The sequence below is a fragment of the Falco peregrinus genome, chromosome 2 (assembly GCF_023634155.1).
Source record: "Falco peregrinus isolate bFalPer1 chromosome 2, bFalPer1.pri, whole genome shotgun sequence".
NCBI classification, from domain to species: domain Eukaryota; kingdom Metazoa; phylum Chordata; class Aves; order Falconiformes; family Falconidae; genus Falco; species Falco peregrinus.
The window spans coordinates 104795173-104818142 of NC_073722.1; the positions used below are offsets into that span (position 1 = coordinate 104795173).

At 49.2% G+C, this 22970-nt stretch overlaps 3 protein-coding genes across 3 annotated transcripts; 2 read left to right on the forward strand and 1 right to left on the reverse strand.

The window, feature by feature from the left end:
• The first annotated feature begins 811 nt into the window (after positions 1–811).
• DHX33 (DEAH-box helicase 33) lies at positions 812–13592 on the forward strand. Its single transcript, XM_055796736.1, has 12 exons — positions 812–1052; positions 2929–3089; positions 3809–4036; positions 4770–4940; positions 5843–6028; positions 6752–6863; positions 7247–7406; positions 7851–7939; positions 8500–8627; positions 9202–9405; positions 10174–10260; positions 10990–13592. The coding sequence occupies exons 1-12, from the start codon at positions 854–856 to the stop codon at positions 11296–11298; spliced, it is 2034 nt and encodes a 677-aa protein (XP_055652711.1). The 5' UTR covers positions 812–853; the 3' UTR covers positions 11299–13592.
• A 701-nt stretch (positions 13593–14293) lies between these two features.
• Positions 14294–19815, forward strand: C1QBP (complement C1q binding protein). Its single transcript, XM_055796741.1, has 6 exons — positions 14294–14567; positions 14704–14854; positions 15572–15659; positions 17029–17124; positions 17951–18073; positions 19402–19815. Exons 1-6 carry the CDS (start codon positions 14327–14329, stop codon positions 19549–19551), a joined length of 849 nt encoding a protein of 282 aa, XP_055652716.1. The 5' UTR covers positions 14294–14326; the 3' UTR covers positions 19552–19815.
• A 421-nt stretch (positions 19816–20236) lies between these two features.
• RPAIN (RPA interacting protein) lies at positions 20237–22941 on the reverse strand. Its single transcript, XM_055795105.1, has 7 exons — positions 22873–22941; positions 22500–22667; positions 21920–21983; positions 21291–21405; positions 21022–21085; positions 20773–20907; positions 20237–20266 (listed from the first exon to the last, which is right to left on the reverse strand). The coding sequence occupies exons 1-7, from the start codon at positions 22939–22941 to the stop codon at positions 20237–20239; spliced, it is 645 nt and encodes a 214-aa protein (XP_055651080.1).
• Positions 22942–22970: the final 29 nt, after the last annotated feature.

The following is a 22970-nucleotide window of genomic DNA, read 5'->3' on the forward strand; positions in this document are numbered from 1 at the left end:
TTTATGAGACAGGAATTGGATCAAACCCTTTTCTTTTAGTTCAGTGTTTAAGAGCCTCTTAGTAGTTTGCTGGTGGGACGTTAGTGGTGATGAAACCACCTGTAAATGCAGAGCAGACCAGGTGATGTGCCCCTTCCTGACTGTGGTAAGACAGCTTGTCTGTCCTCGCTCTCCCAGAGCTCCCTTCCACTCCAGCGGAGTATTTAAGATCGTGCTCTGTTCTGTAAAGAGTAGCACAGGTCTGGGAAGAACTCTGAAGAGGTGCTTGTACCGCGGGGCAAGAGTGACTGCTACTGCCAGATTGCTGTCTAACCCGGGCTTTATTTGTCCTTGAAACCGTTCTCGGGCAGCCTGTCCCGCGAAGTGTGTTTGAATACCACTGTCCCTTCTGGAGTGTGTCCTGTGTGCGGTGACAGTGTGTTGGGCCGGCAGGTGACGATGTCATAGCACGGGGCTGGAGCCTGCGGCTGTGAGGGGCTGGTCGGCGCGGGCCCGGGCTGGGGGTCGGTGCGGGGCCTGCCCGGTCCTGGCTGCGGCTGGGGGTCGGTGCGGGGTCCGGCCGGCCCTGGCTGTGGGTGGGCCTGCTGCCCGGCCCGGCCGGCCCTGGCTGGGGGTGGGCGCGCTGCCTGGCCCGAGGAGGTCGGTGCGGGCCCGGCCCGGGGGGGCCGGTGCGGGGCCCGGCCGGCCCTGGCTGGGGGTGGGCGCGCTGCCCGGCCCGGCGGGGTCGGTGGGGCCCGGCGCGGCGGCGGCGCTGACCCCGGGGGCGGGGCAGGCCAGGCCCGCATCTCCCATCGTGCCCCGCGGTGGCGCCGGCGCGGCAGCCGTGAGCAGGCCCCCGCGGCGCGGTGAGGCGATGCCGCAGGCCGGCGGGCAGCCCCCGGCCAAGCGCCTGCGGGCGGCTCTCCCCCCGCGGCCCGCCATGCTGCCCGCGCCCCCGGCGCCGCGCCGCGTCCCGCCGCACGCCGACTCGCAGCGCCGCAGCCTGCCCATCTTCCAGGCGCGGGGGAAGCTGCTGAGCCAGCTCCGCGCCCTCGACAGCGCCATCCTCATCGGTGGGTGCGGGGATGGGGGCGGCCTTTCCTCGGGGGGCGGCCCGGCCGCGCTCCTCGGGGCCTGACCACGGGGCTGCCCCCGGCGAGCCCGGCCGCTGCCCACGGGAGGGGGGAGGCGGGCCCGGTGTCGCTGTCCCCGGCGCGGGGCTGGCACCGGGCCCGGTGGCCCTGTCGGGGCCTGTCAGAGGTGCACAGGAGCGGTTTGGGTGTAAATCTGGAACGTGGTTAACTCGGAAATGTTTTTATTCTTCAGCTTTGATGGGTTAAGGCAGCTGGGGACTTAATTTTTATGGAGAGGGCAAAAGTATATACAATCTTCTTTCCATTTCATCTGGATTTAGTCAACTTAAAGCCAAATGGCAAAACCCTACTCTCTGGGGGGTGCCTCACCAGCTACAATTTCAGGGGTATTCACTAATTTCATTATGCTTTCGTTGAGTCCAAGCTAACAAGCTTTTTCTCTGACTTTCAGGAGGTGAAGACATACAGCTTCCCACCTGGAAGTCTAAAAGCTCAGCATTTATTAGAATTGAATGAAAACCGCTATGTATTTCACTCCTGCAAGCAAACCCTTAAAAATAAAAATCAGTCGTAGTAACTGATAAATGCGACTGTACTTACCTCCTTTCCTCTGCATAATCCTGAGGTTGTCATTGCTGCTTGCTAAATGTACGCTACAATACACCACTTAAAATTTTGCAGCTGTAGGGTGAGCTAAAAAGCTCACTTGTGATTTTTTTCAGCCTGCGGCTGCAGTGCTTACAATCTGGCTTGCCAATTCTCTGCTTGGTGGCCATCCTGAATTTTTCATGCTTCTTCCTCCTCTTGTTAGTTCTCACTGCACTGACACAGTGGCCTCTGTGCTGTTGCTCTCTTGCAAGGATTGAGAGTACAGGGCTCTTGTTTCCCAGCGCCTCACGCTCTTTCATGTAGAGAAATTCTTGTAACAGGCCAATAGAAAGCTGAAGGGGATCTGATTTGAGTTACAAATGTGTTTTAAGCTGTAATAGAATGTGCAGGAAAATGACAGTGATGTTGATAACATTCTCTGCTCTTCCATGCATTTGTGCTTCAAGAGGGTTTCACTTGCAGTGCCTCTAAGCACTGTTCTTTGTGCCACGTTACGCTGTGCCTAGTAAGTTACGCTTTTTGTTGCCAGGGCTGTGGCCGGTGTTGATGGTAGCTGTCTGTGTGCCTTTGCTGGTTGTCATCTTTGGTGGAGGGGTCTACACAGGTTGTGTTGGAAATACACCTGGGGGGAAATGGGATAGTATTTATAGATGTGCCACCTGCAGTGTGGATGGAGAAGATGTTCACCTGAGCCCGAAGGGATGGTCTCTGATTTCAGGAAGGCACAGAGAAAGGCTTGCTGGCTTGTTGGAGCCCAGAGTGCTCCTCTAAGAAAGTCTCAAACTTTAATGTGCCGCTTGCTGTTGTGGCAAAATTTTTTTGCTTGAATTTGCTTACAGCTTTACTTTGAAACTTCCTAGTGCGTAGTGTGAATATACGGATAAAACTAAATCAGTGTCTATTCCTTGCTCTGCCTGATTATCTTTTTAATGTGTGCTGTGTTACACAACAAACACTTTGTATCTGGACAGACTGAGATATGTTTCTAAACCAGAATGTGGCTGGAGAGAACCTGGGTGAAAGGAGTTTTGTAGAGGAGAGGTCACGCAACTAGAGCGAGGCGTTGGGTTGTATCTCTGGCCTGCCACAGCTTCATGGCGTGACTTTGGGCAAGCTGTTGAACTTCTTCCTGTCTTCAGCCTCCCCATCCTAAAACATGGTTAAAAGTTAACATAAAAAACCGAGTTGGAACCTTTCATTTGAAGATGCTATAAGTGGGAAAAACTATTCCCTTGATGTTCCTTAGGAGAAACGGGCTCAGGGAAGACCACTCAGATCCCTCAGTACCTCTATGAAGTGGGAATTGGCCGCCAAGGCATCATTGCTGTGACCCAGCCTCGCAGAGTAGCAGCTATAGCCTTATCTACCAGAGTCTCAGATGAGAAGAAGACACAGCTGGGGAAACTGGTAGGTTGCTTTACAGTGTCTTTAGAAAGTTGGTTTAGTACCGCAGTGTCAATGAGGCTGTATCAGGGCCTAATGGGTAAGATAAAAAACAGCTGCAGGGGTAATAGGCACTCTTCATTTAATAATATGCCTGAATGGAAAAAAATGGCTGTGTACCTGCTTTTGTGGCTCGGGGGTGGGGGGTGTGTGTGTGTTTAACTCTGTTGTATTTTACTACTTGATTATTATCTGTGTTCCTCTATTTGAAAAAAATAGTTGTTAATGAATAAAACAAAAAATATAGAGATATTGCCCTCTCTTGTTGCTCCCAGTATCAAAAATCACTGTCAAGGAGAGCAAAGTGCTGGATCTGTGCAGATCTGTGAATCTGTGGGAGAAGAATGGAGGAGAAAGATTTTACCTAATGTAAAACCTTTGGTGAGCCTCGAGCAGTTTCTAGCAAGGGAGGAAGGAAAGCAAACTTGGAGCGTTCTAGTTGGGAAAAAGCCAGTTGGGGTACAGCGTTGAGAGCATCCTTTGGGTGGATTTTTAGATTTGCAAGAGTAACTGCTCACAGACTGCAAATACACTGTTACGCTTTCCAGAGCCTCCTCGGGGTTCTAGTTGGCTCTGTCTGAAGCACTGACCAGGGTGCTTTGTAGTCTTTCCTTGTGTTACAATGGTAATGAGAAATACAAGTAACTTTGTGCTTGTGCTTTCTGTAATGATGGCTGCCATAGGTTGGCTATACTGTACGCTTCGACGATCTTACATCTGATGAAACTAGAATCAAGTTTCTAACAGATGGAATGCTGCTTCGCGAAGCTATTGGGGACCCTATGCTGCGAAAGTACAGTGTTGTCATCCTAGATGAAGCCCATGAGAGGACGATCCATACCGATGTACTCTTTGGAGTGGTGAAAGCTGCACAGAAGAAACGAAAGGAATTGGGCAAACTGCCACTAAAAGTATGTGCATCCAGGACAGCAGCGAAGGGCAGGGATGGGGCTTGGACTCTGAGTGCAATGGGTATCGCCTGGGCTTTTCCAAAGTGTTTGAGATTTCAGTCTTGACTGTTTTTCTGTTCCTAAAAAATCCTTTTTAATCTGAATAATTAAGGCTGGCCAATTTACAATGTGTGGGCCTGATATGACACATCTGAACAAGGTATCTGGTCACCTCTGTGTTGCCTTTTTTCCTAAGAGCTGTTGGCTAGATGCATTGCTGGGTGCTCTCTGTCTGATATGACAGCTGTATGATATGCTCACACTGGGGAAGGAGATCTGTGTTGGGTGGACATGTAATGGATAAATTTGTGAGTACATGATGAAGTGTGTGAAAGCATGTTGGTTTTGATGGGGAAGGCATGTAGCGAACTGGTAGGGTCCTGGTACGGTCTCATTCAACAGACTGTTCTACAGCCTAGCTTTGTGGGTACTCAGCTCTCTTTATTAAATGTCAGAAAAGAATTTTAACGCGTCTTTGCTCATTTTATCATACCTACACGTTACGCACAAGTAATATCAAAGCTGATAGCTTTAACAAGGTAAGATCACTCTCTTCTGTCCCAAACTGTGTGTGCTTCTTGCTGTTCCAAACATGCAGCAGTCTCAGGAAGCTGAGTTTTGGCTAGTCTTGACTTGTAAATGTCCTGCTGGATCAAAACTGTAGTGGTAACCCATCTTATGCTTCATACTGAAGGTGATCGTCATGTCAGCTACGATGGATGTTGACCAGTTCTCCCAGTACTTCAATGGAGCTCCTGTTCTTTATTTAGAAGGCAGACAGCACCCTATTCAGATCTTTTACACCAAACGGCCTCAGAGTGATTACCTCCAAGCAGCACTGGTGTCAGTCTTCCAGATCCACCAGGTATGGCGGTCTCATCAGGTTTGTGCCTCTCTGGGGGTGTGGATTGTTGACAGGACAGGTTACTGTGGCAGAAGAGGTGGCTTGAGCTTGCTGCTACCAAATCAGAGATGTCCCTGAGGTGCTCACTGCATCCTCCAGGAAAAGTGGATAGTTGGTGAGCATCTTGGGTTAGTCAATTGGATTGGCTCAGGGGAGGGCTTGACAATCGTTGGTGTTATTCCAAAAGTGAAAAGAAAGATTGGAAGCAGTCAACTGTAAAGAGCCTTGGGTTGTGGGGGATAATCCAGGCATAAGGTGACAGTAGTGTGAAGGTAATTCTAATTTACTGTCGAAGTGTAACTGCAGAGCAACTAGAAACCTACTAAATGGCTTATAGGCATTTGTGACTAACGTTTGAATGCGAAACTGCCAGATGGTTATGTAATTTAATTAAACCGCGCTTAATGCTTCAAAAGTAATGCTGCTGTTAGGATTTTGGGACTTGTACATCAAGGCTGGAGTTGAAAGGAAGCTGCTAAGCAAAGCTCTCTTGATGTCAATTCATACCTAATACCTAAATGTTCTTCTGACCAGAGTTCTCTGTTTACTGGCTTGTCCCTGGGTGCTTCCTGGCTCTCTTGTTCGCATGTCCTGGACAGTTATTTAATGAAACAGACACGTGACTTTAAGCGATTCCTCCATCCTGCTAAGACTCAGTCCTGCAAAATGCGGTTTACTCTTCACTTCTGGTGAATGCATTGGGAACTTGAGGCTGTTGCATACCTTGCACCACATGTGCATCTCTTTTTGCTTCCTTACCTGCTTTGCTGACTTGCTGTCAGGCCGACATCTCTTTACAATCTCAATTCTCCCTCCCTGTCCAAACCATCTTAATTCTCACTTGCATTTTCCTCTGGCTCCAGGAAGCACCCCCTTCTCAGGACATCCTGGTGTTTCTGACTGGTCAGGAAGAAATTGAAGCAATGACCAAAACCTGTCGAGATATCGCCAAGCATCTCCCTGATGGCTGCCCACAGATGATAGTGATGCCTCTTTATGCTTCTCTGCCCTACTCTCAACAGCTCCGTGTCTTTCAGCCTGCCCGCAAGGTGAGGGAATGTGATGGGTAAACAGGATGAGTTTGCTTGCTTGCTTGCTTCTGTGAGCATTTGGAAGAAATGTGGAATTTAAGGGGTTAAAGCAGTCAGCAGTGATAGTAGGTAATAGTCTGCACTGTCCATTGACTTTAGGCTGAATGGTTCCAGTGTGATATAAGACAGTGCAACTGTGATGGTATGAACAGATGTATATGATAAGTCATCTGGGATCATAAAAAGAGGGAAGGATTAAGGGGAGTGAAAAGGGCAGAGGAGTTGAAATGTGCCCCATTTCAAAGGAATTTTATGTCCATATCACAAAAATCTAGAGCAGTTAATGAGAAAAACACTAAGAAAGCTAAAAACCTGGGCATATTTGGCAGGGCCATGAGAAAAGGAAATTGTGCTGCATCAGGTCCTTTTGTACCTATTTGGCAGATAAATAAGAATACAGGCCTTGTACTTGTGCCAGAAATGAAACAAAAATGGTTTAAAGGCATATTGGTAACAGCTGTCCTGAGTGGTGTATTTTATTGCAAGTGTAAGCACATATTTTAGAAACTGATTTGAGATTATCTTAATTTATGAGAGCTGGCATAGCCAGCATAGTGTGTGGTCATAACATGCTGCAGTGATATGTAGGTTTGGCCCATGCTGGCCAAAAGTAGCAGTGTTTCTTCATTGCAGCTAATCTAAGGTGGCTTTTGACTGGCTTTAGTTTGCTTTTCCTTCCAGGGCTGTCGCAAAGTGATCCTCTCCACCAACATTGCAGAAACCTCCATCACCATTGCGGGAATAAAATACATTGTGGACACGGGCATGGTCAAAGCAAAGAAGTACAGCCCTGGTGAGGAATTCTAAGGAATGATGCAGAGATTGTTTTCAGTTTTGTAGAAGTTACTTGAGGCAATGAGCCCCACTGAGAGCTGATTTAAAACACCCTCTGCACCATCTAAATTAATATCCTAGGTTGTAGGTGTGGATTTTGGCGTGGGTTTGGTTGTATTTTTGAGTACCAGCCATGTGGGGGGGTATAAAACCTGTCAAATACGAATCTCTTCTGTCGTGTGCTGTGTCCATGAAGTTAGCTTTGCTTCAGGGTTCTTACCGAGTAAAGTCTGAGCAGTATTTGAATGGCAGGCACTGGGATTTTTTGTTGTTAATCCTGCCTGTTTTTCAAAGCTGTGCTTTATACAGACATTGACTGAAGTGATGCTGTTCCATACACAGAAACTGGTCTGGAGATGCTGGCAGTCCAGCGGGTGTCGAAGGCCCAGGCTTGGCAACGCACAGGGAGAGCAGGGCGAGAGGACAGTGGGATCTGTTACCGGCTCTACACAGAGGACGAGTTTGAGAAGTTTGACAAAATGACAATACCTGAGATACAGAGGTGAGGACAGAACCCTGATACTGTCATACTTCTTGCCACGCCTTTTTTATGTACTGTTACAGATGGAGATGTGTAAAGAACTGAACAGAAAAAATGGATCTAGGGTCTGGCTGGTTGACTTTTAAGAAAATTGAACTGTGGAGACTAAACAGATAAACTAGGAAGCATTTGCTCAGGGTGGATAGTTGGTCTCTGAGTCTGAATGCACGTGGGCAATAGTTCTTGACTTTCCTCCAAATCTTGGACTCGCCTCTTACCTTTCCTGGTTTAGGAATTAAGGCTTCACCAGCCAGCATTGCACTAGTCTCTGTCAAGTTGCAGCACGGATCTGAGGACTCCATCTCAGCTTATAGGCAAAGAGAAGAAAAAAAGGGATTTTTTTTTTTTTTTTTTTTTCCTAAAAAAAGGCGAGAGCAATCTTAGTTGTTTATTCTGCCTGTGCAGGTGTAACCTGGCCAGCGTGATGCTTCAGCTCCTGGCCCTGAGGGTTCCCAATGTGCTCACCTTTGACTTCATGTCCAAACCATCTCCTGGTAAGTGGTTACAAAGGCAGCCTTGGAAAAAAATGACAAATAAGTCAGAGGAATTTCTTAAAACTAATGTCTTCAGGCAGGCCATAGAAGATGGAGATGAAAGGTCAGAGCTGTGAAGGAGGAGCAGTCTTCTCTGCTGCATCTTCTCCTGGTGGTCCAGAAGTCTCAGACTCATTCAGTGCTCACTGCTTGTGCTCAGTCTCATCAGAGCAGCCATAGTTACGGCAGAGAGCTGGAAATTATAGCTTCCAAACAGGACAGGGAGCGGTTCTGAGTCATAAAGAACATGAAGGTGTGGCTTGACTGCCAAGGAAAGCCGTAGAGAATCTCACACAGCCTCTGCTCAAAGCTAGAGGTGTCAGCTTTAGTTTTGCCTCTGTTTTTGCTACCTAAATTGGAAAAGGTAATTGTTCCACTGGATAGAGGGGGATAAATGATAGTTTGGGGCATTAATTTCTCTAAACAGAAAGTACTTGTCCCTCTGGCTAGGGGAAGGAGGCAGTGATGGTACCAGCTGATCCTTCGCAGCCCTCACAGCCTGAACATCCTTGTTTTGACAGATGCTGTTCAAGCAGCGATTGAGCAGCTGGACTTGCTGGGAGCTGTGGAACGAAAGAAAGATCAACTTGTCCTAACCCCTCTGGGAAGGAAGATGGCAGCCTTTCCACTGGAACCAAAGTTTTCTAAAGTAAAGGCTACAGAAAAATTAGCTGATTTTTATCTCATGTACTCTCCCCAGTACCACTGGCATTTCCCTTTTAAAACTCTTTAAACGAGGTCTGGAATTTGGGGTGCCTGCAGCTGTACTAGCATATTTGCTATACATTAGTGAAGCACAGCTTTATTTACAGCAGCTGTGCTGGTTTGCTTGTCATTTGTTTAATTCAGGGAGATTTTTTAAGAGATAATTTATTTCCTCTGGCACCTCTGAAGCTGAAACGAGACTAATTGCCTTGCAATTTCCTGGATGGCTGGTAGCACTGCTGAGCAGTTTCATGAGGTGTCTGATGCTGTAGTTGATTTTGGTCACCATGTTTGTACTGTAAATGAACTTGCCAGTCTCAGGAACAAGCATGACAATTGTTGTTAAAGGTGTGTGGTGGGTCCGTAGAAGGACTTACAGTTGTCTCTAGGTCCAACTGTTTATGAAATTGTCCTAAACAGTGCTTGGTAAAGTTCCTGGGCTGCCAGTGAGCAGAAAAGTCTGCCCATCTGAAGTGGATTTGGTCGACCAAAGATCAGTTTTGTTTTGTGATTTGCAGACCATCCTCGTGTCCCCCAAGTTCCACTGTACAGAAGAGATCCTGACCATCGTGTCCCTGTTATCAGTGGACAGTGTCCTTTACAATCCCCCTGCCAGGCGGGATGAAGTGCAATCCATCAGGAAGAAATTCATCTCCAGTGAAGGGGATTATCTTACCCTGCTCAGCGTGTACAGGGCCTTCAAAAATGTTGGTGGCAACAAGGTAGGATGCTTCTGGGGATGCCAGTGCTGTCTGAGCTCGTGGTGGTGAGGAGCTTTTTTTGGCATACAGTGGAGTGATGTCTGCATCTTTCATGGCTAATGAAGTATGCATCCTTCTAAAGCAAGGAGAAGAGAGGGCCTACACAGCCTTTACAACTGGGTAATTGGAGAAAGCTGTTTGAGTGCCAAAGGTTCCTCCAGAAAGCCGTACCAAAACTCATTATCAAAGCTTCCTGAGGCCAGTTCTGTAATCAGAGCCTTCTCTTCCTTCCCTGGTTCCAGCTGGAAACAGGAGGGAGCTTGAGAGTGTTGAGACTTTCTGATAAATACCTAAACGTGCTTTTTGGCAGGATTCTTTGCAAAAACACTGAGCATATTTGCAGGCAGATTTTGATTTATGCTACCCTATAAACTTGTCAGTTTTTATAGATCTCTAGGCTTGTGTACCCGTTCCTTGCAGCATCTGTCATTCTTATGTCATTTGTTTTCACCACCTGTGGGATAGCAAGCGTTGTTTTGCAGCACTCAGTGGTCTTGCAGAGCAATTCTGAGCGGGAAGAGAACAACATGCTGTTTCTTAGCACTGTGGGAGGGAATGTACACAGAGGAGAGTAATCAGGAGTAGAAATATGGCCAGGAAATGGGTTAGCACCTTTTCTCTGACAAAGATTTTGTGCTTGGAGGATTCTACTTTTCACGGTGTCCAAGGACTGCCGTGCTGCTTGGGTGAAGAAATGGCCCCTTCTAACTGCTTGTGTCTCTGCTGCAGGTATGGTGCCGAGAGAACTTTGTCAACTGCAGGAACATGATGCTTGTGTTAGATGTCAGAGCTCAGCTCAGGGACATTTGTGTAAAGGTAACTTGTTGCTATACTGTATTTCTCTGTTTCACCTCTTTGTCTTTTTTTGTTTGTTCCCAAACTGATTTTGCTGCGTAATAGGTCCTGGGAGTGAGAAAATGTGGTTACATTTCCAGTCTCCCGTGAATAGTCAGGTAAAATTCCTGAGTCTGTAGCTGCATCCCAGAATCTCAGAGCTGCAGGGCTCACTGTGTCAAGGAGACGTGGAGAAGCAGAGCTCTGGCTCTGGGAAAGCCTCTCAGGTAGAGGACAGTTTTTCCTAGCGGGTTTTGCTGCTCTAGCGTAGATGTGACTGTGCTGTGTGTGCCACTGAGTGATGTCAGCCTCAGCAGCCCATGCTGACTGGCTTCTTCACAGAGCCAGGCATTCAGTTGGACAGCAGCTTTCACATCAGCGCTGTCCCTGCCAGTCACAGAGCGTAAGGCGCAGCGTGGGAGCTGCTGCTAAATCGCTTGCAGCCAGTATGTGACACGGAAGCCACCGTTTGGCATCCCTGTCCCACTGCAAATGCTAGTTGGCCTAAAACTTGCTCCCAGAAGGAAAGTCTCAATCCATTCCATGGCACATCTTTTGTTTGCTATTAGTCTGGATTAGCCTGAGGTCTTCCTGAGCTGAATTCCTAGCGGTCCTTTTGTATTTCCCATGCTAGCAGGGTTTCTGACCCAACAGTGCCGTGGGGCTGCGCATATGTACTCGCTTACTCTTATGTCTCTCGCTGCTGAACAGCTGTCGATGCCCATCGAGTCCTCCCGCTCAGACACTGGGAACATCCGCCGCTGCCTGGCTCACAGCCTTTTCATGAACGCCGCGGAGCTGCAGCTGGATGGCACCTACAGGACAGTGGACTCTCACCAGCTGGTGGCCATCCACCCCTCCTCTGTGCTCTTCCACTGCAAGCCCGCCTGCGTGGTTTACAATGGGCTGCTTCACACCAACAAGTGCTACATGCGGGACCTGTGCGTGGTCGATGCAGACTGGCTGTATGACGCAGCACCTGACTATTTCCGCAGGAAGCTCCGAACAGCCAAGAACTGACCTCTGAGTCTGGAGCCAACAGGGCCAGGGTTTTTAGGCTCACCCTAAAAGATTCCTTTTTGTTTTGTAGTGAATATATGGGAGCAGTAGAGCTTTGCCTTGCAAATCAGGTAAAAACCCTACAGGAAAACAGCTTCTCTATGACAGCCAGACCTCACAATCTCTGTGGCTTAGAACAATCGTTTTTAACAGTTAATCCATAAAAGGGGAACGTAGTACTCTGTGCGTGTATGTGATAAATCTATATGGGGGGCGATGGGACGGGACAGGGAGCTGATATCAGATTCCAGTTTTTAACACTTACTGAAGTTTAACAGGCTTGTATGTAAGGAAGTTAAATCCTAAGAGCTCTTCTGAGCAGACTTGCTCTTTTTGATGACTATGCTTGTATCCTCAGCAGGTTTTATTGGGGGGGGAAAAGGAGAAGATGTTTTAAATGTCTACATACAGGGGAAAAAAATGCCTTTTTTTACTATTTCTAGAAGGGAGGTTCTACTGTCTTTCACCTCATCAAACATCTTTCTGCCTGCGTGTCATGTTCACAGTCTTATTTGGGACCATATGAAGGCCAGTAGTGGGAATGCCTGCTTGCACAAGGCCTTTGCTGCTTGTGTCTAAGCCTCAGGGGCTGGCAGTGGTTTCTTGGAGTGGTTGTCCAGCTGCCTGCATGTTTGGCGTCATCTTTGTTGACCCTTTTGCTGTTAGGGCGTGGTCTTCCTCAGCAGATACTTCTGGCTTTTCTGACTCTTACCCGTGCAGTTCTAGCTTTGGAGTTGGCACGCCATCCACAACAGCTAATCAGGCTAACTTGAGGAAGACTGAGCAAAATGAGAATGAAGATGTGGTTTAGAGATTGGACTTCCTTTAAAGGTCCGTGATTCATCAAATCTTTGCATCTTCGGCTCTGACACCAGTGCTGCTTCCTCCTTCTGCCTCCCCCAACCCTTGCCAGTTATACTTTGGTTTTCCATTAGAAATTCGGAGCTTGATGTTGTCAAGAACCATAGATATACTTGTGTCTGTTACTTGGTTTTTCTTCTACATTCCCTTGGCATCTACCTGTCCCTTTTTTTCTTGTAAGAGAAAAGTGGCAATTCCAAACTTAATAGCCATTTTAAATACTGTAATTAAGAAACCAGTTCCACTCCAAAGGAAGAACTTGTTCTTTAATGTGAAGGAAAGTTGATTTATTCCATTATCGCTTTGTGTTGGTGGGGGGAGAAATGCAAGTTGTTTTTAAATGATATCCTTTGTGCTTTTAAAATAACCTCTCTGGCAGAGGTGACTTCCAGTTTCAACAGCGTCTGTTGACATAGGGTAGTAATTTATATAGATTTTCGGGTGAGTTTAACTAAAGCAGGTTAGCTGTCTGCAAGGGTGGGAGGGGAAGCTGCTGTGCTCATCGTGCAGTGCCATTCTATAAGACAGTGGGGACAGTTGACGTGGGCTGCGATAGGATGGTGGTGTTTAGTCCTTGTATCCCTTCAAATAGCAATTAAAAAAAAAAAAGCAGCGTGTAACACACTAATTAGGGCTGCTCAGGGTTGCAGTCATTGGGTGTTGGCAAGCCCTTACTCCAATTGCCCGATGGGGAAAGCTGGTGCCCTTTGCTTGTGATCTGTGCGGACAAGCAGCATTTGCTGTGTAATAATTTGTCCTTTCTGGTCACACGCGTCACAGTTACACAACACATTGTGTACTGTGTCTTTTCTTTGAGCTCCAGTATTGGCTTACCTTGGTTTTATCTTTGAAAACCGAACTGGAGCAAATACCTCTTTGGTTTGGTTTTGTTTCTTTATTATTTTTTTTTTTAAACGGGAATGTCACTTGTGCTGATCTGCAAATTGCTGTTTCCCAAAGAACGTAAGTAGATACCCGGCATACCTGGAGTGGCTTCATCTCTCAGCCTGTTCCTAGGAAGGGTGATGCTGAATGTCTGCGAGGGTGCTGTGGAAGCAGACACACATCCCTTTGTTTTGTCCCTTTGCAATATTGTCCTTTGGTGGCTTGAAGAAAAGGAGGAGGGAAAAAAAAACCTGAGTGGGGCATAGGCAAAACTTGCTGCTTCGGTATGTTATGAACAGCTGCAGTTTTAGATTGGTATTTCAAGAGTATGCAATGCTCACGAATTGCAGGGAATTACCAAAGCATTGTATCCATTTCTTTACAGACTCTGTAGGGGAAAATAGAGTATAAGCACATCTTGTAACTGTTTAAGGGAGGGGGATGGGTGTTTATTTAGAACTGATTTGTATATTTTTCCCAAAATAAAAAAAGTTACGGCAAAAATCCAAGGTCTTGAGCAGCATTTTGCAAGACAAAAAGGCAGTGCGGGTGGCAGGACTCTCGGGTCCAAGTCCCAGCCTTTTCAGTTCTTGTGGGGGTGTCTCCAGGGTTAGCAGTGGGGGTGTCAGCGTGCGGGGGCAGGGGGGGTAAAGGTAAGATGGGAAGGTGGGTGGCTGAGTCTGCGCTTCGGGTGCGGAATGGACCCTGGGGTTGTGTGTGCCGGGCTCAAACACCAGTGTGGGGCTGGGAGTAGAAATCCTGGTCCTCTGGTGCAGGGAGTGGGGGGATGCCTCCGGTGCGGGGGGTGCCGTCGCTGCTCTCCTGCTACAGCCTGGCGGTGAGCTGCAATGGGCCTTCCCTGCTTCCATTCAATAGAGCGCAATGGCGCCAGCTTTTAGACTGAGGGAGCGCTTTATGGCAGGGTAGCAGTTCGGCTTAGTTAATCTGCCTTCTCAATTATCTATTGCTAAAGAGGAAAAGAGAATAAAAATGTTTTTTCTGAACGAACTTCTGGGGTGGTGCCCGACCATCGGGGCGATGTGCGGCGTCCCTGCCCCCCCCCCCCCCCCCCCCCCCCAACTCCTGCCCATCTCGTTTCTCATTGTAAAACAGCAGCCGGGACTCGAACCCGCGTCCCACTCCCCGCCGCGGGGGCCGCCGGGCCCGGAAGTAGGGCGGGTGGTTCCGGGGCCGGTGTCCTCCGCCCGCCCCGCCCCACCGCGCCGCCCTGCCCCGCCGCACCATGCTGCTCGCCCGGGCCCTGCGCGCCGCCGCCGCCCTGCGCCCGCCGCCCGGCCGCCTCTTCTCCTCCTTCTCCTCCTCCTCCTCTCCCCGCACCCTCCTGCCGCCGCCCGGCGCCACGCCGCCCCCGGTGCGCTCCCTCTGGCAGCTGGGCGGCGGCGGGTGGCGGACGGCGCTGCTCCGCCCGCGGCGGGGCTCGGCCGGCGGCGTCTCCTGCGGCTGCGGCGGCCTCCACACCGAGGGTGAGCGGGGGGGCGGCGGGCCGGGGCTGAGGGGAGCGGGGGCGCCGTGAGGGGGCGCCAGGCGGGCACGTGCGGGGCGGGGGAGGGGGAGGGGGAGGGGGGGGGGCGCCTGCCCTCACCGGCCGTTTCCCGCCAGGCGACAAAGCCTTCGCGCAGTTCCTGACGGACGAGATCAAGGAGGAGAAGAAGATCCAGAAGCACAAGTCGCTGCCCAAGGTGTCCGGCGGCTGGGAGCTGGAGGTGCACGGTACCGAGGCCAAGCTGGTGCGGAAGGTCGCCGGGGAGAAGTAAGTGTGGGCCCGGGAAGGGCTCGCCTCGGCGGCCCCCCGCTCCCCGGCCTGGGCCTCCCCTCCCCCAGCCTGGGCCTGGCCTCCCTGGGCCTGGGCCTGGCCCTCCCCCTGCCCCCTCCGGCCTGGGCCTGGGCCTCCCCTGGTCTCGGCGGCCCCCTCCCCTGGCCTGGGATCCCCCCTCTGCCTTGGTGACCTTCCACCCCCATCTCAGCCTGGGCTCCCCCTCCCCAGCCTTGGTGGGCCCCCCCCTGCCTCTGCAGTAACCCCCCGGCTTTGGTGCCCCCCCAGCCGTAGCCATATTGCTGCTTGTGCTCACACTTTCTCGCTGCCTGTCCGGGCTGTGCAAACCAGGTGTTGCAGAGGCTACTTGTTTTACCACCCTGGGTCAAAAGTTTCTTTCAGACTTTTTGTAGCTTTTTTTTTTTTAAATACAAGCTTGCTACTGTCTTGTGTGTTACAAAGTTTCGTGTAGTCTTCCTGCATGAGAAATAACAGTTCAGGCCACTAAAACCTGAAAAAGGCTGGTTTGTGAGAGCAGTTGGAGGAAGCCAGCTCCGTTCAGGTGTGTGTCTCGGCCTCTAACTGCAATACCTAGTTTTGGTCACGGTGTGTGAGTTCAACACCAGCAACGCTGTTCCTCCACAAAACCTTCAAATAGAAGAAATTCTAATGGCTGTTTTTTGAGGGTGTTCAAAGTAACTGTTTCTTTTGAAGGGTAACGGTCACGTTCAACATCAACAATAGCATTCCACCCTCGCTTGATGATGAAACACAAGAAGAGCAGAAACCTGATCAGCAGGAGGTAACTCGGTCTTGATGGACACGCAGAAGGAAGCCTTAAGTGTTCAGGGTTTTTTTCACCTCTCACTTGATCTTTGGGAGCATTAAGTCACAAAATGGAGATTTTTTTCTGGGTAGTGGCTGTGACTTTCCTCTTTGCAGCAGAAAGGCAGAGCAGGGTGAGAGGGTTCTACGAGGAGAAATGAGAGCAACTCTTGAGACCTTACAGTGGCCTTCCAGTACCTATAGGGGCCTTCAGGAAAGCTGGAGAGGGACTTTTTACAAGGGCATGCAGTGTTAGGACAAGAGGGGAATGGCTTTAAGCTGAAAGAGGGCACATTTAGATTAGATATTAGGAGGAAATTCTTTACTGTGAGGGTGGTGAGGTGCTGGCCCAGGCTGCCCAGAGCAGCTGTGGGTGCCCCATCCGTGGCAGTGCCCAAGGCCAGGCTGGATGGGGCTGGGAGCAGCCTGGGCTGGTGGAAGGGGTCCGTGCCTGTGGCAGGAGGGTTGAAATGAGAAGATCTATAAGATCCCTTCCAGCCCAAACCATTCTAGTATTCCTTGATCTTTTTTTGCCTTTGCAACCCCCTGCATTAAATATACTGTGGCTTTTACTTAGTGTAACTCATAGTGCTGGGGTAGGCAACGTCAATGAAACACAAAGCTATTCACCTGACGTTACTTGTGTGGTTTTGTTGGACAGAAGTGTCTCACTCCTGTTTAATAAAACTCTGTTAGTAAAAATACTGGTAAAAACTGTAAATGAGCAATATAATTTGAGGTAGATGGCTTCATCTGCAGGGGTACAGATGCCGAATGAGTCAGGAGTGCAGCTGCACCGTGTGTGGTTTGTAGCAGTAAACCTTGCGCTTCCTGAAGGGCACCATTTATTCCAGTGCATCGCACTCAGCTGGGTGGGATGATGCTGGGGACAGTCATATGTTGCTTCCCCTCCCAGATGTGGCTCTGTCCACCGAGAAGGTGCAGTGCACCCATACATGCGTGTGGCAGCCTCTGTGCCCTGCCTAGTTTCCTCCGTGAAGGAGGGCAGGCAGGAGCTGCTCCTGCTGTCAGAACAATCAAGAGTCTCTTACCAGTTCCTGTCGCTTTGAGGGCCCCGTCCTGGTGAGCTGCAAGCTCTCTGGGTTGTCGGGGAATGGCAGGTGCTCCCACCTGCTATTTTAGACATGTGCTTAGCTGTGGAGAAGGGGCTGAAGGGCTGCAGGCGAGGCTGAGGGAAGTTGGGGTTGTCCTGGCCAGGTCAGAGACTCCAGAAAGAGGGTAATGGGGAACAACCTGCGCTGGATGGGCTGTGTTGCTGAGCTGGGCTGTGATTGCTTTGACTCCTGTTCAGATTCTAATGCTGATGCAACTGTTCTCTTATTTAGCCTGATCTTACATCAACTCCAAACTTTGTCGTGGAAGTAATAAAAGATGATACAAAACAGACCCTTGTTCTTGACTGCCATTTTCCCGAAGACGAGGTGGGTATTAAACTGGTCATGTGGCAGCCACAGCAACTCGGCTGTGACTTGCTGCACATTTCCTGCTTGGCTGTAGTATAATTGTGCTGCTTGTCTGAATCTGCAGAAAAGCAGTCTTTTCTCACCACTCTTTTTTTGTTGGTTTTTTTTTTTTGTAACACTAAAGAAAGGCTTTGTGTTTGCAAGAACACTCTTCAGGCAGATGTTCCATTGCATTCCTCACATCCTGACCTGGTGTTTCTGTTCAGCTACTTACTGGCCTGTTTTTTGAATTATATTAGAGAAGGGAGGCATGGCTAAACTTTGCCAGAATGGCCAAAACAAGATAGATTTGGTTTAGTGTGCCAGTAACTTGCAGATCTTGTTGTTGTGAGTTGTCACAAAGAGAAGTAGGGATTAAAAAAAAGGGGGGAGAGGGTAAAGTTGAGGGGCTTTGGTTCATGCTGATTTTCAGTTTATTTTGTAAACCTTAACAGATCATTTACACAGCCTGTCCTAGCTGACAAAGGTTAGACAGATGTGTGAAGACAGATCCAGGATAACTCAAGAGGTTTTTACATTTTTGTGAAAATCAAGCTGCTGATTTACGTTGGATTGCTTCTGGTAGCACAAGCCAGGGGACTGACCCCTTGGAGGATTTCCTGCATTCTCCTGCATGTCTGTGCTTGCCTTCACAGGCACATGTCGAGAGCAGAGGCACCTCTGCTTTAGTACTGGTCTTGTGGTTTTGCTTGCAGTGTAATATTCCTAGCTTTGGGTTGAGGTTGTTGAAGGTGCCCGGTGATGAGAGCTAATTGTACGACTTGCATCTCATTTCATGTTTCAGGTTGGCCATGAAGGAGAGGAGGAAAGTGATATTTTCACAATTCGGGAGGTCAGTTTCCAGCCCACTGGGGAAGCGGATTGGAAGGACACCAACTACACTCTCAATACAGATTCCCTTGACTGGGTAAGCGCTGCTAATAGGGCTGGGGGCTGCAGGGGGCCCTTCAGCTCATCTCGCCTGGGTGGCTGTTTGCTCCCAAGTTACAAGCCCTGTCCTGGATGTCTGAGATAGGGGATTCTCCCACTCTGCCCTGGCTTGTCGTGACATAGCGGTTCTGCTGCAAACTGAGGGTTAGTAGGTGGTCCCCACTATTGTGCAATGCTGGTGATGTGACTGACAGTCAGAAACGGACATGTTGAAACTTGTTCTGTTCCAGGCTTTACAGGTTGATTTCCTAGCAGCTATATTACACTCTGTAGATGTTTTGACACTTGCTCAAACATCTTTTGATCTCTGTGTTTAACAATGTAGTTTACCAGATGCCATGTGTAGATGCCTTTGTTTTCTGGGTTTTCCAGGTATTTTTTAATAGTTTTGACACTAAAAACTAGTATGTCCAAGAATCTGGCATCTGCTTAGAAGTTCTCGATACCAGGCTTTCAGAAGCGTAGCTCTTAGTTGGAGGCTGTGTATCATATGGTTAAAACTTTACTCCTAGAGTGTATGTCTCTTTGGGACGCATTCATGTTAAAGTTGGTTAGTGTGCTTTAGAACATCCCATGCTGCTTTTATTTTTCTCTCCCTCACTTGACTTGAGACAGAAAATGAACTAAAAATGTGTATGATTTGTGATCTGCTTTGTGATCTACTCAGTGATCTACTCAGATTACAGAAGACTGGAAAAAAAAACCCACAAGCAGAAAACTCAAAAAAACCCTCAAGAAGGGCATGACTGGTATTACTTACCATTACTGTACTAAACAGTGATAATGACTCTGTTCTCCTGAGGAGCAAGGGGGGAACCCACAAGCATTAACATGTGGAGGAGTTACAACAGTTAAGTAGGATTAAAAAGAAAAGAAGCTGATGCTTGTAAAAGACTTAGTCTTTCAAATATTTACATCAGATACCTTTCCAGGCACTTAAACCAGCTCACCCCCAAGGCCATAGCTTTATCCAGAAGGGACAGGCAGAGCTTGGCATGTGTAACCTTTAACAGACTTTACCTGTGGGCTCTTGCTGTCAGTTGATATCTCCAGGGTGCAACTGGTTTGTAATGTTGGGTTTGGGTTCCTGTGATTGAGTTTGGATGGCCTGTTCCGTGGCCCCTTCCCTCCTGTTAGACCTGAGGCCAGGCCTGCCGAGAAGGGGATGGGGAGCTGCCTGCTCTCCTGGGGGAGGTGGGCCTGATCTTCCTGGGAGAAAGACATGCCAGCTGCAATGGGACACTTTAAAAGCACCCCCTATCCAGGTGCACTCTGCTAAGGAAGTTTCCTGTTCGTTGCTTGCAGGCTCTGTATGATCATTTAATGGATTTCCTGGCTGATCGAGGAGTGGACAACACCTTTGCTGATGAGTTAATAGAGCTCAGCACTGCACTGGAGCACCAGGAGTACATTAAATTCCTTGAAGACCTTAAAAGCTTTGTCAAATGTCAGTAGGTTAGGCTAGGAAACTTATCTTCAAGTGTGCATATTCCACAGCGCTGCTCCAGCCAGCAATACCCAAATATATCTTTACAGCAGACACAGAGAGTGAGTAACTTTGGAGAACAGAAGAATGAGGATTCTCACTTGTATATGGGGGTTTGTATTTATGTTGCAGCCCCGATCAAGATCTCTGACATCCTGGTTTGGAATTGCCTCACCCTGCCTGGTGGGTTTTGTACAATTAATGAATGTGAAGAATAAAATCTGTTCAACATATCACTGAAAACTGGTGGTTTCTCTTCTTCCTGCTGTTCCATTGCTGACCAGAGAGCTGCTGTAAAAATAACACTAGCGTTTATGCTTGAGCTGGTGTCAGTACAGCTGCTCACAGAGCTGTTGCTGCAGCCATGGTGTGTGCTGGCCTGGAGTTTCCTCCAGGGGAGAGCTATTCCAGTCCAAGGCGAGCTGTGAGATCACTGATGCATTGTTAAAGACAACATGAAGGCTGAAACAAACCAAGTATATTTATTTCAAAACATACTGTGCCATGAAAAGTGCAGGTCAAGGCATTACTACTGCCTTTCCGAGTATTTTTGACACAGCAGTTACAAGTATATACATAAAAATATTAGCAGCTCTGGGTGGGGTTTTAGTCTTGAAGTCCCTCCAATAAAAAAGTAGCAGCAGCTGAATCGGCTTACAGGAGAATCGTCCAGGAGTCACACACCTTTACAAAGGTAAGTGGAACAGAGAAGCTATAGTAATGCATAAAATTAATTACTCGTGTTCAAAATTATTTGAAGCGCTTTGCTCCTAACACTGCCCTCACAGTGATTTTACATAAGCAACAAAGCTAAGAAGGTGACAGTTGTAGCTGGAGCCAAAGGGATGGTGTGTGTTTTCTAGGAGGTACAGGTGAGGCTTAAACGCAAGTAATTTTTAAAAAACTTTTGTGAACCACTTATCAGAACAGATACTCCACACAAGACTTGGAAGTTGCTGGTTAAGGTGTGAGAAAGATAAGGTACTAAATTTGACAGCCCCTTGGAAGATTCCCTAATCCAGCAGGTTTTTATGGTTACTGGTGGCCAAAAGTAAAGCCACTTCCAAGGAAGTTTGTTGAAAAACAGCAGTGCAAACCCCTGGGATCAACAGACTCGTGGTTTCTGCATATGTAACGGAGAAGTGGATCCAAGCAGAGATCCTTTCCAGGAATGTGACATTTCGACTCACCGGACAGCTCATGAGAAGACTGGCTCCTTCCTCCATTCCACTGGTAACAGCAAACTCTGGGTTGTGAAAGCACCTGTGACTGTGCTCTGTTAGTGTGTTTTCTAGAAGCACCCGAAGCTTCTCTTCGGTCATACCCTGAGGAAAAATGGGTTAAAAGATCTTAAGTTGCTGGCTATAGCTTAAAGCTGCCTCTTTGCAGCGGCTGACAAAAGTGGTCACATTTAACATGTTACTCACAGCACAGCTTACCTGTGTGCTGATGTATAACCCACACTGGCAAGAAACCAAGTGATCGCTCACGGTCAGGTTATTCCTAGGAAGAGCATACAATGGGCATCGTCACAACAACCAGTTAGCAAAAAACCTGTTAGATTCAGGAGATCATTGCTCACTTTTTTTACTTTGTGGGAATTGCCACTAACAGCAGCCTCTCTTTGCCCACTGTTTTTGCCTGTTTCTAAGCCCAAACTGCTGTAGGGGAGCACAGAACCTCATGCCAACACCAAGGACTTTCTTACCTCCTGCACACAGGGCAGATGACCTTGTCACTAGCATCCAAGCCATCAAGCATTGCATTGAGACATTCTTCATCAAACTGCAGGCTTTGCTCATACTCTTTTATAACCAACTGTTCTGCAGCAACACAAGAAAACACCCTTAGGCATTTCTTATGAACTTAAAGCAGCACATGTATAGCTGCCAGGCAGAGGGAGACGGGGGCAGCCACTAGTTTCTAACAAGTTTTCTTTCTTTGGATCAGATTTCTACACTTGAGAAACCCATTCCTGCTAATCCAGTTCTTCCTACGGCTCGATCTTTAGCCCATGTCCAGCAGGTGAGTCTACGTTCCACCCAACAATTTAGAAACATTCTGAGTTGATTTATATGGGTTCCTATGGCTCCCGAACACCTCAGTCCTGTTCCTCTAGTCTCCTCTTACTAGCTTCTCACAGACCTTAAAATGCCACTTAAACTGTCAGAGAGGGTCTTGATGCATGAGAGGCCACAGAGAATTTCTGAGGCAGCTCTTCCCCTGTATCACTTGGTATACAAGAACCAAGGAAGGCAGCCTCAGCTGGTTTGGATTACTAGGGAGTCAGGAATATGACAAATCAAATAGGAGTCAGAAAAAGTGTAGAGCCATTACCTTGCAAAATCAGCTCTTGCTGGATCTCTTCCAGTACCGCTAGCTCATCGGGGTCCTCTAGCATCTGAAAGGTGCATCGGTCAGTGACTCTCCCATTCTGGCTACTTTCTCACTTAACTTCCAGCACCTGACTAAGCTGTCACTGTAATGTAAATTCACTCTGCTTATTATTCTGCCTGGTAAAGCTCCGTATCTGGAAACCCACGTGCTGTGGAAAGCGATCTGTGCTATAATCACCTGTGCAAAGCCACCACAGATCAGAACACAGCCTGTCCCAGAACTTGCTTTTTTAAAACACTGAAATTTTACTCCCGTTCTCAGGAGTGGAAAGCAAGAGACCAGCTTTAAAAACTCCAGGTGAGGAACCCACCCTCTGCAACCTATGAAGAAAACGAGGACGCTGCCTACCCGTGAGCCCGAAGGCGAGCCCTCCCACGGCACGGCACAGCACCCCGCTCCAGCTGTGGCAGCGGGAAACCCCGACTCCAGGCAGCGAGAGCGCGGTCGCAGCTGCCGGGAGATGCCTTTGCCGTGCCTGCGTTAGGCACAGCGCACGCCGATGCCCCCCGTGTGCACTGACCTGCACCAGCAGCTCCCCTCCCCCGAAGGCCGGCAGGCTCTGCCACTCCTGCTCCATCACCTCCTGCACCAGCAGCGCGCCCGGGCCGTGTCCGCCCGCTCCCTCCCCGGCCCGCCGGTACCGGTCCAGCAGCTTCGCCCGGCTGCTCCTCAGCCTCTCCATGCAGCGCTTGGGGGGGGAGCAGAGCACAGGGAGCCCGTTAGGGTGACGGGGGGTGACAGCTCCCGGCCGGGAGGCGGCCGCGGCCCTCACAGAGGGGTCGCCTCACCCGCCCGGCGGCACCGAGGCCGGGAGCGGGCAGAACCCCCCGCTCCGGCACGCCGGGCGGTCCCCGGGTGCGGGCAGAGCCCCCCGCCCCGCCAGCCCTACTCACCCGGCGGTAGGTCTCCTTCCAGGGCGGCACGGCCGGGCCCCCGCGGTACCGCCGGCGCGGCGCCTCCATGGTGGGCCGGCAGCCGCAGCGCCTCTGCC